Source organism: Neofelis nebulosa, chromosome 5 (genome assembly GCF_028018385.1).
Source record: "Neofelis nebulosa isolate mNeoNeb1 chromosome 5, mNeoNeb1.pri, whole genome shotgun sequence".
NCBI lineage: Eukaryota > Metazoa > Chordata > Mammalia > Carnivora > Felidae > Neofelis > Neofelis nebulosa.
Genome location: NC_080786.1, coordinates 64,110,330 through 64,127,268, shown reverse-complemented (window position 1 = coordinate 64,127,268; position 16,939 = coordinate 64,110,330). Strand labels below are relative to the sequence as shown.

Below are 16,939 nucleotides of genomic sequence, written 5' to 3'. Positions count from 1 at the left end.
ACAGACTGCCTTCCAGTATCTGGGCTCTTTGTGGAACCTCTTTTATTACATCTGGCCTGCATCTCTGTATTGTACAATCAGTATTCTTAGTGGTCCCTAGCCATAGAACTTTTAGGGCAATAGTTGCCCAGACAATATAATTTCAGCATGACTTTTAGATTGGATTGTTTTCATTTCCCTTTTGTGTTCTTCAGTGAGCAGTTTTGTGGAATCATAGAGGCTGGAGAACATAAGGGACCTTGAAAGTGATCTCAGCCAATCCTTCTCTTGAAGAATCCCTTTGATAAAGATGCCTCAGTCATTTAACCTGTTTAACATATGATCTCTGCTTATATGTTTAGAGGCTTCAGGAAGGATGTCCTATTTCTGAGCGGCTCCTAATGTTAAAAAATTCATCCTGTTATTGATTCAAGTCCTTGTGATATTCCTGCATTAATACAAGTGATCCCAAAGAAAACTAAATGACCTTCCCCTCCAGCCCGAGAAATGTCTGTGACAATGATGATCTCCTTCTCCCACTGTCACTGGTTCCTGCAGCCTTTCCATGTAAGATGCAATTTAGCATCTTCTGTACTATCCCAGATGTGCTGGAGTGGCCCTCTCTGTAGGCACTGTGTTAATAAACTGGGCCATAATGTGCTTGTTTTCATAGGATACCAGTCTCCCATCTGAGAGTCTCATTTAAGGCTTCCAAAGGATGGCAGAAGGAATTTGGAGTCACAACTGCACTTGACTTTTACACTAACCTACAGAGTCATAGGTCCTCAGGATGTCATTCTGGCTTCTCTATATGATACCCAGGAAAACCCCGGTGGCCCTTCCCCCCAGGGGAAAACTGCAGCTTGGAGATAATAAGGAGCTTGACCATGCTGAATAGCACCCGTGGAAGAGGCAGGACCAGAATTTGTCATTAAGCCTTCTCGCAGCTTTGTTTCAAACTTTCATTCCTTGGGCTACACGCGTGAAGATCTGCTTAGCACATAGGTACTCAGATGGTGCTTAGCCGTAGGACTGCCTACCGATCAAAAGTCGGCCTGGGAACCCAAAGGAAGAGCTTCACTTAGGAAGTTAATCTTCCGGGAAAGCTCTGAATGGGTAGGTTGGATGGTTTAACTTTAGTAGTATGAAGTAAGTGTAAAAAGAAAAGAACATGGCCTATCTGGCTGGTCTAGCTTTCTCATTGGTTCTCTGTATTCTGTGAGGAAAAGATGGGTAAGGAAGGGAGGATAAAAAGAAGGGGAAATGGCCACTTGTAAAAGCATAAGACAGCATCTTTCACTTCATATGTGTAGATGTCTCGGCCAGCTTCTTTTGAATCCTGAGAGGGAGCATGGCAAGAGCCAGACATTGAGTATAGTCCTGGCTTTGCACTTAGCAGGTGAACTTGGGCAGGATCTTGACCTGTGTTTGCCACAGTTTCCTCATCGGTCAGATGGGGATGGTGACAGCAGAACATGTCCCACAGGGCAGTGGTGATGACTAACGAGTCCGTATGAGTGAAGGGCTTGGGACGCTGCCTGGCATCATAGAAGGCACTACATGGTGTTTGTTCAGAATCCTGGTGTTAGTTGCAAGGTATCATGCCCTTGCGCTGCAAGTGGTTGGTCTTTCCAAAACCGAAATTTTAGCAAAAGTTAAAATGGGTGAATAGAATGCCCAAATGCTTGAACACCTCTCCTCACGATACAGATGCTGTAAGGCTTGTACAGAACAGTCCTATTTAAGTGAGGGGGCTGTGCAGTGGTTTCAAAAGACCACACTGGGTCCTTTCATTCCAAGTGTCTTTGAACAGAGAGCTTCTTTGTCGAGGAGATGGTTGAAGGTGCTTGCCACAGAGCCTGACTTGATCCCGTGCCAGCTGCTGGCCTGTTTCTGGAGGCTGGCTCGGGTCTTCCACGCTCAGTGGGGTCCCCTCTCACCTCTTCCAGGAGGTCACCCAGGTTGAAAGCAAGTGGAGCTGTCCAAGAGCAAATCAGAATTCTACTCTGTTTCACTTCTCATTCTGAATTGTTAGTAGATTGCTTAGCAATGCAGCACATCCTTGCTTAGAGTCAGATGCACAAACCTGTGAGATCACCTAATCTGCTCCCATGTTCAAGGTTGAGTTAAGGTGACTTATTCAAGGTCATATAGCATTCACTCATTTGTTAAACAAATATTTCTTGAGACTGTGGTCTAAATGTTTGCTTTGGTGGCAGAGCAACACCAGAATCTAGTCTTACTATTTCTGATCCAGTGTTCTTTCCCCAAGCCCTGTGGCCTTTCTTGCCTACCCCCTCATCCTCCAGTGACACGTCACTACAGCTATGGGATATTAATTCCCAAATGTAGGTGTTACCTCTGAGTCTTTCCACTGGGAAATGTGATGTATATAAAAGATAGACCCAGAGCCCCAAATCTACCAGAATGTCATGAGAACAAGATTCAATTTCAATCTGAACATTCAATAAGTAGAAAAAAGCAGCCATGTTTCCTATCTGGAAATTCTGAAGGATATTGAAGAAAGTGCTGCTGGTGGTAGGATAGATGAGGTATCTTTTGCTCCATCCCTCCCTGCACACTCTAAACTGTACATCCCACTACATCTCCAGTTGCTGGAATACTCTTCCAGGTAACAGAAGCTGAGCATGGGGTCAGATGGACTCATGGAAAGAGCATGGAGTCAGACTGACCTGGGCTTGATTCCAAGCTCTGCCATTTCCCAGTGTGACATGGAACAGTTTACTTTGCTGCGCCTCAATTTGCTTATCTGTCATTTAGGAATAATAATAATAAAGTCTGTAGTCACGCTGTGGAACCAAATGAGTTGAAACACGCCGAGCACCCAACCAAGCAAACACTTGACGCCTACAGACAGTGCCCAATATGATGACCTGTATTCATATCATGATTTTCCCTGAACTTACCACGTGGCCAGTGACAAGGTAATGAACCTTCCTGAGAGTCTGAAAAGGAAAATAAAGAAAACGACATTTGCCTCACTTACCTGACAGAGCTAATGTGAGGCTCTGATTACAATAATCTACAATACAGTACTTTTTTAGGTAAAAATGATGCCATACATACAGATTGTAATCCTGTGCTTTTTTTCCTAAAAGATTCCATATCCTTGAATGGTGGGTGGGCTTTATTTAACCATGTTTGCTCTGGTGCAAGGTAAGATCTTTTAGATTAGAAAGGAGACTGTGTTGTTACCCTTTCGGTCCCAGCCGGCATGTGTGTTACCATTGCTTGCCTCAACAGCTCTTCATTGAGAGGTTGTGGCAGGATCAGAGCAAACTGACTGCCATGTTGTAAAAACAACTTTAACCACTTGCTCAGGGGTCATCAACACACATGCCATCCTCATAAGCAAAGAACCAAATTACAAGTCTACGACTTCTTGTTTATCTCATTTTGATCTTTCCAAGGGAAGCTTTGAAGTTTCAAAATCCCTGGAGATCCAAGATCTGTTCCTCATTTGTTTGTGTATACCCTTCTTTATGATTCTTCTTTGCTCCAAAAGAAAGGATGAAAGGTGGCTTACAAAGATTAATATAGCAACTAAGAATAAAATAAATGAGAAAATTAAGCAGAAGGGACTTTAAAGCAGAAGAGAAAAAACAAGACAAAGCCAGGGTGGGGTCAGTTCACAGAATGCCAGGTGCAGGTGCCTGAGGGGGCCACCAGTCCGTCTCTGAGAGTCTGACCCTAGCAACTAAGAAGAGAGGCAAACAAGTGGTTTGAGATTCATGTTGTCCATCAGATCAGAGTAAACTTGTTACTCAGGTAAGCTTTCTGAGATAACTTGGAACCTCTACCCTTGCCTAGTAGTGGTTGGAGTAGTGCCGTGAATGATGTGTGAGGTGATATTCCTAGCATAAACACAGTGGTTAGCTTTTTTCAGCTGTTCTGATAACACTTTAACTGCAAGTTATGGGGAGCCTGGGTGGCTCTGTCTGTTAAGTGTCCCACTCTTGGTTTCAACTCAGGTCATAATCTCATGGTTTGTGGAATCAAGCCACACGCTGACAGCATAAAGCCTGCTTGGGGCTCTCTCTCTCCCTGTCTCTCTTTCTGCCCTCCCCCACTAACATGCTCACTCTCTCTCAAAATAAATAAATAAACTTAAAAAAAATTAAAATAGGGGGCACATGGGTGGCTCAGTCGGTAGGGCATCAGGCTTCGGCTCAGGTCACGATCTCACAGTTGGTGAGTTCAAGCCCCGCATCAGGCTCTGTGCTGACAGCTCAGAGCCTGGAGTCTGCTTTAGATTCTGTGTCTCCTTCTCTCTGTGTCACTCCCCCACTCGCACTCTGTCTCTCTCTCTCAAATATGATAAATAAACATTTAAAAAAATAAAAATAAAATAAAATGCAATTTATGGCCTGACAGCTCATCAAAAAGTCACTTCTACAAGAGCCAGAGCACCCTGGTGGAGGTAACACGTTTCTGCTGGTTAAACTTAATCTAAAAGGAGCATTTAAAGAAACGAAAGAAAGATCAACACCAGAACTTTGGTGACAGTCAGCCATGAGGATTATTTGTTACAACTTCGATAGGAATCAAACATGTAAGAGTTAAGGTGATATTCTCTTGCAAGAATTTGAGGAGCCAAAATTCTGCAAAGTCAGTCTGGAATAAATGTATAACCTTTGAGGGTTCCCTGAGCAAGGAAACAAGATTATTTCATTAAAATAAACTAACTAGTTCACATACTTGAAGTACAGCCACACAGCCTCCACCTGGAGGTGACCTGAGGGGAACACCCAAGGGGAGAACCAAAGCTGCCCAAAACAAAATTATTCTTTGAGAACATCCATAGAAGACAGTGGGGCAACAAGACCCCCATGACCTACTCCATAGAGCAGGGCAATATTGATTTTAGCCTCAGAAATTTTCAGAGTGGATATTATCAATCATCCCCCACCCAGGGGAAAAAAATTAAGACACTTGTAAGACCCCACAGAATGTCTAATTTTAGGTGATACGATTTGTGAAGAAAATGTGGATGAAAACATGCTTCTAGGCAGTTCAGTAAAGGTAGGATGTCTGCCAAAAGTGTTAGGGTAGTTGGTTTAAGCCATTCCTTTTTGACAGCAGGACCACTGTCATCTTTATGCATAGTTTGAATGAAATTTAGAAATGCTTATTGCGGTTTTGATTTGTATTTCCCTGATGATCAGCGATGGTGAGCATCTTTTCATCTGCAACAACATGGATGTATAGAGTATATAAGTCAGGCAGAGAAGGACAAATATCATATGATATCACTCATATGTAGAATTTAAGAAACACAACTGATGAACACAGGGGAAGGGAAGCAAAAATAAGATAAAAGGAGAGAAGGAGGCAAACCATAAGAGACTCTTAAATACAGAAAACAACCTGAGGGTTGCTGTGGATGGGTGGGGGGATGAGCTAAATGGGTGATGGGCATTAAGGAAGGCACTTGTTGGGACGAGTACTGGGTATTATATGTAAGTGATGAATCACTAAATTCTCCTCCTGAAGCTATTGTTACACTATATGTTAACTAACTTGAATTTAAAAATAAATAAACAAACAAACAAATAAATAAATAAAAGACAATTTTTAAAAAGGCAAATTAGAGATGCATAGACTCTTATTCCCTTATTTTAATTTCCCGCCTTTCTTTAAGATGGCAAATAGGTACCATGCCAGTGCTAGTTGTTGGTGGCTCTCTGTTTAGATAAACACTCTCAGGTCTTGTCTATGCTCACCATAAAAGAACATTCTGGTCTGAGAATGGCATAGAAGGCTGGAGGAGTGGTTTGAGGCTCCACCAGGCTTTCTCCTCTTCTCTTGGTACCCAGTTTACAGTATTCATTGCAACAGATATCAATGGTATTGGGCCCAATATGAGATTTAGTAGGAGATAAAAAGTGGAGTGGAACAGAGACCCTGCCCACAAACAGCTTTCATCTTAGATTGTAGAGTAGGTAAGACATACTCAGATAAACATAATTTAACACACAATGTGATACAAACTCTAAGGATTAATGAGACAGATGATGCCCCCAAGGAATTTAAGATATTGTGTTGTCTTCTTTGTCCCATCTTTCTTACTTGGTTCCCTTCAAAGAATCTTCTGTGTACCTGCCACTTGCCTAGCCCCACATAAGAGGCTGTGGGTCCAGAGGGAATCAAGCATAAGCCTTCCCTCAAGGAGCTGCTTCTAATAAGAGTCAGGGTTTTGTAGAGGTATCTGCTTGAGGTCGGGGACTTGGTCTTTCTGTGACATGTTTTGGTATGTACCCAAAAACAGCTCCATGCCCAGGAGGAAAGAAAGCAAAGATTTTTCCGGGAAAGGCATTGACATTGGAACACAGCAGCTGGAAATTGGCAAGGTGCCCTCAGAAGGTTGGGGAATGATTTATTTTTCCAACCTCGCCACAGGAACCAAAGCCCTGGCAGATGCCTCCATGCGTTAGCTGCAGCTGATCTGAATGAGATCATTATTAATTATTAGTCACTTCTGAGTGTCTTTCTCAGAAACTACAGAGTACTTGGGAAGCCCAGACCCTCTTGAGTTGCAGTCAATACTTTGTACACCTCACACAAGGACCTGAGTGGCATGTAATTATAAAACAGTATTGATTCCTGGCGAAGGGGTTGAAAATGTACAAATCCTTCACATAAAAATCAGCTAAATCTTCAAAAGCCTTGATTATTTTTTTTGTCAAGAAAGAGACTGATGGTGGGAGTAAAAATCTTGAAATGTTAGCTAAATTAGGGCTAGTTCCTGCCAGGAGCCAGATCTGTACACATAATTATTTTATCCTCTGCATTGGCATTGGTTCACTTGGGTTGAGTGTTGGAAAGATCTCTGTTTTGGGTCTGTAATCCAAATTATTCAGTCAGTTCCTATGATGATGTTTTCTACTCGCATCTTCCTGTATTATTTTTCTGTAAAACAAATAATTACATGTCTGGAGCTTGACTCATCCCTATCCCCCAACACACCCCTCGTTCCTTTCCCTAAACCTACCTTTCCTCTCTGTTTCAAACCATCTGCTCTGCTCCTTGGCCAGGAACTCCACTCACCCTCACAAGCCCCATAGTCCCCAAATCCTGCCTATTCTGTTTTGGCCTAATTCTAATTTCTACTTCTAACTTGGCATCCACTCCAGTCCTGTTAGAAGAGTTGGAAACCTGGATAGCTTTTAGTCTGTCTTCCTTTTGGCTGCGTCTCCATTCTCAGCAGCGATTATGAACATGGACTCTCCAATTGCCTTTGCTTAACTCATCGGTGCCCTGTTATTTTCTGTCTGTACCCACAGAATGACCTAGCACTGTATTTCAGCTCCTAGTTATGCTTCCTCCCATGACTGTTAGGAAGCCCCTTGAAAATGCAAGTTTGGTTATGGCATTTGACTGCAGGAAGTCCTCCAATGGCTCTCTATCACCTACAATCTGAGGAGGACAGATAATTGTTGATCTGGAAGTGACAGATGTTGAGTCTCAAAAAATGTAGCTTATCTGCAAACCTCAGAGATCATTGGAAGACAGCAGTTTCAACGGATTGCAGGAGGAGGCCACATTAGGAAGGCCTCCTCATTTGTGGGCTTCTTTGAAGGTCTGAATGTCTGCTTGGGTGTGCTGTGGCTGTGACAGAGAGCTTTTGTATTAGAAGGCTCTTTCCCTGGTTGTATAAAGCTAGCTTGTCAGTGTGATATAGTCACAATCCATTCTGTTTTCGATACCTCATATTTTCTCAGCCAGGCAGTGACGTGTTGTTAAGAATGTTAAAAGAGGGAAAAAAATGTTAAAAGAGAATTGGACGCCCCCCTCCAATCGGTTCCCTCAAACCGGTTCCATATTTGAGGAAGAAGAACTCCCAATGCCAGTACAGAGATCCAATACCAAGGGCTACAGCATTTCTCAAAAGGAGCATGGATAGCAGGTGGTATAGGAAAATACTTTGTAATGTGTGACTGTCCTGTATATTGCAGGAGTTTTAGCATCCCTGACACTTCATGCTAAGCGCCAGTCATGTCCTCTGGTCATAGAGGCAACCAGAAAAACTCCCACATGCCCCTACACATTCCAGATGCTCCAGGGATTAGGGAACGATACTGTCCCATTGGCAAACGCTGGTTCCTGTAACTGTTCCTAAGATGTTCTCCTTTTCTGAGAGTGTAATGAAGAGCTGGATGCATCTGTCATCTTTCTGTCACCCCCTGTTGCCTCCTCATCTTCTGCAGTGATTGAGTTCAGGCTGTGGAGTCATGTTGCCTGGCTTTGAAATCAAACTCCACCACTTACTGGGCATGACCTTGAACGTGAGGATGACCTTCAACAATTGCTTAATGTCTCTGAGCTTCGGTTTTCTCATATAAAATGGGGATGATAATAATACCTACCTCAGCAGATTTTTGTGAAGATTAGATATGATAAAGCATGAAAGATGCTTACCACACTGTCCATATTCAGAGGCATGGTGATTGTATGAGATGATGATGAATTTAAAGGTCTTACTTGAGTGAGACATTGAAATTGACACTTACAAGTGAATTCTTCAGAAAATAAATAAAGGCAGCATGATGTATCGGAGAGGGTAATGGACAGGGTCAGAATCAATGAATTTTGTTGTACTCTCAGCCATTAATTACTGTATGGCCTTGAATATGTCACTTTATTTCTTTGGATTTTGCTTTCTTTTATCTACAAAATAACTGCTCTACGTGGTGTCAAAAGAATTGAATGACATGAGCGTTACAAATGTGTTTTTAAGTTTATTTATTTAGAGAGAGGGAGCTGGGGAGAGGCAGAGAGAGAGAGAGAGAGAGAGAGAGAGAGAGAGAGAGAGAGAATCCCAAACAGCCTCCACACTGTCAGCACAGGTTCCAATGTGGGGCTCAATCTCACAAACTGTGAGATCATGACCTCAGCCGAAATCAAGAGTGGGAAGCTCAACCAACTGAGCCACCCAGGTGCCCCTTAAAACCTACAGAATCTCCTAAACAGTTTGATGATATGTAATGAGTAACTTACTTTGCATTGATGTTTCCTACCCCTGGTTTGAAAACCATCATTAGCCAATAGGGAGAATGCACTTAACAGGAACTTCTTGGGAGGACTAAAATCTGGAGAGTACTTGCATCGGAAACGACAGGGTGTTGGGCGTGACACTGAAATGCTATCAGCCCATCCTTGCCAGCGAGTCCCCCAATAGCACGGGACAGAAAGAGCCTTTGGGCACGTAGGCATCTCTGGAGAAGAGGGCACGTCTGCGGCTCTGCAGCCCTCGCTGCTGCTGTCCCGACGGCTCAGCACCAGGCCCCTTTCCTTCATGGTTGTCCGCTTGTGGCCCCACAGCAACAACGGCGAGAGAAGGAGCTGCGGAAGCAGCAGGAGAGAGAGCAGCGCCGGCACTACGAGGAGCAGATGCGCCGGGAGGAGGAGAGGCGGCGCGCGGAGCACGAGCAGGTACAGCGGGGACGGAGCCCACAGATGGCCCCTGTGTGAGCTCCGGCGCCCGCCGTCCCTGGGGTGTGGGTCACCTTCTCTTAGGACTGCTCAGTTTAAGCAGGTTTTTACTCTTTCTCGAGCCGCTCTTCTCACCTATTCAAGAAGTCAAATGCACAGCCTTGGCAATGCCCACTCATTGAGCCTCGCTTCCTACCCAGGCCAGAGTCCCCTGACATACCTTGATCTTAGGGTTCTCCCAGCCCTGGGTATGTTCTTTGAAGGTAGCGCCACGGCGTAATGAACGAGCCACATCTTTCATTGCTTTAGAAGGGCTTTTCCACTCCTGCAATCTCCCATCTCCATGACGGAGCCATGGATGCAGGGCCCTCTCTCTTTGTTAGAATCGCATTCTGACAGCAGCAAGGTGGCACTCTGCGGGATGGTTCCGTTACAAAGACTGCACGATGGCATTCAACAATTATTTTATTCCTGCTGCTTGCACAGTTGCCTTTGAACTTTATAGCGTTGTTCATTCCGGGTAGCCCATAAAGAGGGAACCTGTAATGAAAAGCTTTAAGATGTAGCCGATTAAAACCAAATCGTAAGGACAAAGCACTGAGCGATCTCTGTCGGCTGCTGTAGGTAGAGGGCTTGTGCTTTTGACTGCATTGAAATGCTTTGGCTTCGGTACTTTTCCTGTTTGGTGAGGAGGCGTCTGGGTATTTTTTTTCACTCCTTCCTTCCACACTTTACTCGGCAGCTCTTGTCACCTTTGAAATTACCGGTTCTTTCTCTCTCTCTTTCTCTCTTTGTGTTCCTCTGAATTCTCTGCTGCCTACCTCTCCAGGAGTACATCAGGCGACAGTTAGAGGAGGAGCAGAGACAGTTAGAGATCTTGCAACAGCAGCTACTGCATGAACAAGCTCTACTTCTGGTAATGGGAAAGCCAAGGGCCAGCAACCCGCTCTGTGTTCACCGTGTGTGTGCGTGTGTCCCTGTGTGTGTCCCCCTAACATGCCAGTCCACAAGAGGGGATCCTCCAAGCCTCGTGGACCTCAGAAAGTCTCATGGAAACTTAATACATCTCCTGACCTAGTTTGCCGTCTTCATACATTTGAGACACATGTTATGTGTTCCTTATTAACTCTGCCTCTTTGTAAAACTTTAGCATGAATCCTGTCTTATTACAAGTTCAGACTGTTTTTGAGAGCCACTGTGTTTATTGCGGAGTAATTTTTAAGGTCATTTGCAACATGCTGGAATACAATCACAGCAAAATGCACCTCTTCTGTAAGAGCCCACTCAGCTCTGCAGTCATATTTCATTTGCAGACTATTAGTTTTACCCTTATGATGGGAACATTTTGTGTTCCCTGCTCACATGGCTTCCACTTGAAGTACTTTTTTATTATTATTGCACTGCTCTCCAAATGAGCTTCTTGATATATATTTTTTAACTGAACTTCTTATTCAGCAGCACTGTGATAGTTTTTAGCCTGTGCATACACTTGCTAATGGCCTTTGTTGGTCCAAGTTTTGTTAAACAGAAGATGATTTAAGCAATTATCTGTAACTGCTTATTTAGTTTTGTACTTAATTGGACATGTTTGAATGGTTTAATTACTAAATCAGGAAGTGGATGACTCCTTATAGGGGTTGTGTGCTGACCATCCAAATGTCCTCATTATTGCCACTTTCTTGGTCACATTTCAGGGGCAAGTCACTTTGCAATGGGTGGTGTTCTGTAGGGATTTCCATGAAAGCAATAGTGTTTTCACTAAGTGCTAACCCCTGGCTGTGGCCTACCTCTGTGGCGCCTCCCTGTTAGCATGAAGGCCCCTTGTTACCATCTCTTCCGGCTCCATTGCATGCTTTTTCCACTGCTGTCTGATGGTTTCCATATGGTGATTTGGCCTTTTCTTCGCTCCTCTTTTCTGATCTGGATAGGAATATAAGCGCAAACAATTGGAAGAACAGAGACAAGCAGAAAGACTACAGAGACAGCTGAAGCAAGAGAGAGACTACTTGGTGTCTCTCCAGCACCAGCGGCAGGAGCAGAGGCCTGTGGAGAAGAAGCCACTGTACCATTACAAAGAAGGGATGAGTCCTAGTGAGAAACCAGCATGGGCCAAGGAGGTAAGTACGTTAGCAAGTGTCACCATGTCCTATTGACCAGGCTATTGGCTACAGTGAGTTCATCCAGTAGAAGTAGAGAATTGAACTAGCTCTATACAGTTGGAAAACAATTCATCACGAGAAATGCATGCTTTGCTTCTGAAAGGGCCATAATATTATTTCTGTAGAGAATTGGCAAGACACCTTAATCCATTAGTGGTTTTTTGTTTTCCAGGCCGTTTTTTGGGGTTTTGGCGTGTTTTGTATTTGTTTTTTAATCTTCTCGGATACAGGGGATTTTTGTGATCAACAATAGGAAGTAGAAAAACCATTTTTCTCACAGAAGTCCAAATGAGTTTGTGGCACAAGGAATTAAGTGACTTTCCCATGAAAGAATATGATTTAATAAAGATTTAAGGAATTTTAGGTAGAATCATTTCTTGTCCATACCTAGGCCCTAAAAGTTATCATCAGCATCGTTGCTAACCTTCCTTTGCTCTGTTATGGTACAAATGGACACACCGTTGGTCTCAGACCTGTGGTTGTGGTCGTCCCTTGTAGGATCAGAGGTCATTTGTATTGGTTTTGCAAATACTTCCAGGGCAATGGTTCTTCATTTGCTCAACTACCCGACTAAGGATGGATTTTCAGGAACTTGGCTCTGTGATGAGCTATTTTAAAAATCTAATTAAAAACTATTTGCGTGGTGGGGGTGGGGGGTGGGGGGGAGGTAACAACTAAATGGGTAAAGCAAAGAAACAAAATAATAACTCCAGCCAGGATCAACATCCCTCCCAGGAGTCACTGTGTCATCTCACACACATAACACTCTGGCTTTCAGTTCTGTCATTGCTTGTGGCTCCCAGTGATTTCCTGTAGTTTCTTATGAGCATGGTGTTTATGTCACTTCATATTTCGTTCTAGTATCTTCAGGTATTTATAGCCAGAGCTTTTTCAAGTTATCTAGACCACAGTCTCACCAGAACTGGATTTCTTACATAAGATCCTCCTTTTCTAAAAATATTTCTGTCTTTTCGTTTTCTTATTCTCTTTCATATATGTAAAGAAAATGCTTGAAATGATATTGCCCTAATGTTAATGATGATTGTTTAAGGGAAGTAGACGCTGCGGGGATTTTTCTTCCAACTTTTTTGTATTCTTATATATTGTGTAAGTCTTTTATAATGACCATGTGCTACTCTTACAGAAATTAAATTTTTTTTTCTTTTAAAACTTAAAGAAATCTGAACCTGTAGAGAAAATCGTTTGATCTCACATAGAGAATGTTTTGGATCACTTTCTTTTAGAGTCTGTTAATACGATCTGTATTTACCTATGTCTGTAACAGCTGCCTCTTTCTCTTAGATCAATAACTCAATTTTGTGATCCAACTCCCAGGTCCAGCACCGACTCTTTAATAACCCACCTATCCTTCCAGCTAAGCAGAATCACCATGCTGTTCAACAGCAGCTGACATGCATCCCGGCTGGTAGAGATGTGCCACCTTCCTCCACTGCTAACCCATTTTCTAGTCCTGCCAAGTTGAAACCCTCAGCTAAGCCAGACTCACAGCTCCTGATCATGGCAGGTGTTCAGAAGGCTGAAAAACTAGGCTCCACTAAGCTAATGCCAGTATCACCTGCCGAAATTAATGATTCCAGAGCAAGACTCCTGTTGGAGCATCACTCGCAGAAGAAAGATGGACCAGCTTGTCCTAACAGAGTTGGTCTTGAAGAACAACTGAAGGCTCAGGAAGCCTCAAGGATCATAGTGAGATCCCCCAGGCGATCTCGCTCCCAAGGATGTAGTCCGACTCAAGAGTTAGGATCTAAGGTCATTTGTGTGTCCTCTCCCAACATCTTCAAAGTGACAAACCCTAGGTTGTCCATCACTGCAAGTAAGGAGGGCCTTGGAGACTCCTGTGGACCTTGGGGCAGGAGGGGCATGAATTCACGCATCCTTCCAAGTACCTCGACGCCTCTAAGAAGTGCTGCATCGCTAAATGATGTTTCCTTGATGTGTGACTACATGGTCCTCAGTGTTCCCAGCCCCCAGCATGAGTTTAGGAGAGGGACACCTACAGATCCCGTTGGAGAAGACCGTGATTGTTTGCGAAGCATCCCAGAATTCCTTCTTTCCCCCATGCAGCTCCCTCATGCACAAATGTACCAGAGAAGGGGGAAAAGCTTGGAGCAGTTCCCACGCCCTACCTTCCGCCTCTGCCCAGCACGTTCCGATGTGAACTTAACTGCTTTGACCTCATGGTTATCTAGTTATTCTTTGTCTTCCTCACTGAGTTTCCTGGCCTATCCTCTCTGTTCAGAACTAGTTCACAGCTCCCGAGCTTTCAGAAGCCATGACACTCCTGGGCGACAATCTTTGCAGATGTCATCAAGGTGGTTTTCTAGACCTCCTAATTCCCTTGTGCTTCCTAGCCAGGCTTCTAGCAGTGAAAGAAACACAGTAGTTGGGCGTGCAAACAACCCGGCTATGTCGGCAAGCACTCCCGATGTGAGGTTCCCTGGCCATCATAAATCTGAGCCACTTCTGGTGGGTGACATCTTCCAAGGTCCCTGGCTTCCAGGCAGCTGGCGCTCTTCTTTGGGCTTCATGCAGTTCTAGACATATGTGGGAACATGCTTCTGGGGCTCATATTTAGTCCAATACTTCTGGGTGTGGTTAACATAATCCAGCTTCCAACTAACCAATCTATTCCATGAAACAATTCCCAAGTCTTAGAGTGGGTGTTCACATTTTAGAAGAAGATGAAACATTTAGATCGCAGAATAAATGACAGTGCTGAATTTGGGATTGGAGCAACTAGTACACAAATAAGAACAAATAATTGTGTGCTTTGGTTTGTTTCATCATTTTCTTAACACCCACTTCTTAAAATGGGAATAAAAATGGGTATGAGGATCCTTATCTTCCTGACCTTTTAATGCTTCTCGTAGCAATGCATGAACTTCTCTTCTAGAGCATTATTTAAAGACTTTTTTTCCTTATAGTAGTGACGTAGATGGGGCTGAAAGTAGCTGAACAGTAAAATATTTTCAAAATTTTAGATATGGATGGAATTTCTAGCCTAGCAGTATCTTAATTATCAACCAAGAAAAATAACCTAGGTTAAACTCTCCTTTGCAGTTAGAATAAAAGGCACCCTTTCTTTTTCTAATGCATCCTCTACCAGGGTATAAAATTGGAATTATCCTTGCCACGGTCCCCTGTGATGCAGGGGCTAGGCCTTTTTTGCCCCTGTGCCCTTGAAGACACCCCCAGCTGTCTTCTCCCCTGGCAGCCTCTGTAACTTATGCCAGTACTGGTTTTCTAACCCATGTCTATACCTCCTCACTAGAATGGTTTTTCCTTCTTTGGTTACTTTTTCATCCCTTCTTTCTCTTCCTTTTTTCAAATCAACAGTTCTTCATTAGCTAGTGTAATGTTATAATGCCTCACCCTCTGTGATTTTTTTGCTTCATTTTGTAAAACGTAAGTCATCATTGCATTTCTCATTAGCCTTCTCATTAATCTGTTGGGTGTAATAAGAAAAATAAAAATACTCGGTCATTTGCAAATCTTGTTGAGCTCTTCCCTCTCTCCTTAAATTTTTTTAATGTTTACTTATTTTTGAGAGAGCGAGATAGAGTGTGAGAAGGGGAAGGGCAGAGAGAGAGAGAGAGGGAGACAAAAAATTCGAAGCAGGCTCTAGGATCTGAGCTGTCAGCACAGAACCCGATGCGGGGCTCGAACTCACAGACCGTGAGATTATGACCTGAGCCAAAGTCGGACATTTAACCGACTGAACCACCCAGATGCCCCTTCCCTCTCTCCTTTCACTGAGTATTTGATCTGTTCTGATTGTTACATTGACTGTGATTTTCAGATTTCAGCCAGGGAGGAACATTTATGTCTCTATTGAAAGGAGGGGTGAGGACATTTTTACTCCTTTCAAATTCTCTGCCATTTCTGGATTGGGATGGAAATCAGATTTGTTCTGTAAAAACATCAGTATGATATTCTGTTCAATGTCAGCAAAATTTGAAGGTCTTTTTCTTTCTCATTTCTACTTTTTGAAAGATAGAGATTTATTTTCTTATAATACCTTTTTTTTTTTTTAAACAATGGAGCAGATTCCTTTCCTTAAACTGGCATGTGATTGGGCCTGGCAGTAACTGTGTGTGCCCCTCCCCAACTTTTTCTTCAAATTTTCATCAACACACAAAAGTGACAGAATGCTGTCTCTACGTGAATGCTGTATGAAATTGTATTTTAATTTTTTTCAATACTACATCATGTTCTTACTCTGTGATGCATTCCAGTCATCTGGCCATGGTTTTATTTGGCAAACAATGGACCAAGATATCCCTTTATATTTCATCGGCCCATTGGACTCTGAAATCCTCTATATGAGAACTCCTCTACTTGGTTTTCCCTACTCAATAGTGATGTGGGTTTTCTTTTTTTCCTTTTTGTATGTTATTTTATATATGAGGTTTCAAATGACCATTTAGAGTTTATAGCTCTGCTCCCTTCTTTCCTCAGTTTCTGCTTCTCTCTCTTAAGATTTGGCATAAGGAGGTCAAGTTCAAGTTCTTCCACCTCCTGGCTGGGTGACATGGAACAAGCCTTGGAGCTTTCCTGGGGTGCAATTTTCCCATCTGCACTTCCTGCCTTCGGGAAGGCCCCTGGGCCATTGTGTGTATGAATGTGCCATTGAAACCATAAGCACTATGCAGATACAAATGAAAGATAGCATTCAACACAGTCATACTTTGTTTCCAAGGTCACTGTCACCCACAAGGAGTAAGTGTTTGCCTCTGTTGTTTCCGGTGTGTACTTCACACGGGCAGCCCACATGCGTCCCCATCTCCTCCACCCTCCTTCTCCCCAGTGATACATGCACACTTCTTCATTCCCTCTCAGCTTATAATATTTGCCTTATTATTTTTAACTTAAACGCTCCATCCCCATGAAGACCTATACTTTTCTTTGGAGTCACTGGTTAAGAGTAGATAGTGGAAGAGTAGTCCCGGCTCTTGTCTTCAGATGAGACCGCATTTTAAATATTTCATATGAATGAGAGTCTCCCCTATCCTCAGAGGGGCCTCAGAGAAGGGCTATCCCCAGTCTCGCTCAGTAACCATCTCACTCCTGTGGTTTTTGCCAAAGGGCAATATGACTCAACTCTTTATGGGACCAGTGAATACAGGGCCAGGGTATCTAAACTTAAAAGTTATTTGTTGACTTCTTTCTCCAACATTTCCAGTAAAGACAAAAACATCAAACTGTTTTGTTCATTTTGAAAAAAAGGAATTCCCGTATGATTATGTTCAATTCACCATGTATAAGCTTCTAAGTAAGACCTTCTAGGCCTCCATAGACCCCACAGAAGCTGCATCATATAAAATATT

At 43.2% G+C, this 16,939-nt stretch overlaps 1 protein-coding gene across 9 annotated transcripts in view; it reads left to right on the top strand.

Annotated features, from left to right (window-relative positions):
- Positions 1-16,939, top strand: part of TNIK (TRAF2 and NCK interacting kinase) — a 399,936-nt gene that overhangs the window by 311,846 nt on the left and 71,151 nt on the right. For 6 of the 9 annotated variants that reach the window (XM_058732386.1, XM_058732382.1, XM_058732379.1 and 3 more), the window contains exons 13-15: positions 9,322-9,432; positions 10,262-10,348; positions 11,361-11,549. In XM_058732386.1, the coding sequence (XP_058588369.1) occupies positions 9,322-9,432; positions 10,262-10,348; positions 11,361-11,549 (387 nt within the window). The remainder of the gene's footprint in view (positions 1-9,321; positions 9,433-10,261; positions 10,349-11,360; positions 11,550-16,939) is intronic. The other 3 variants (XM_058732385.1, XM_058732383.1, XM_058732381.1) reach the window with 1 other exon arrangement.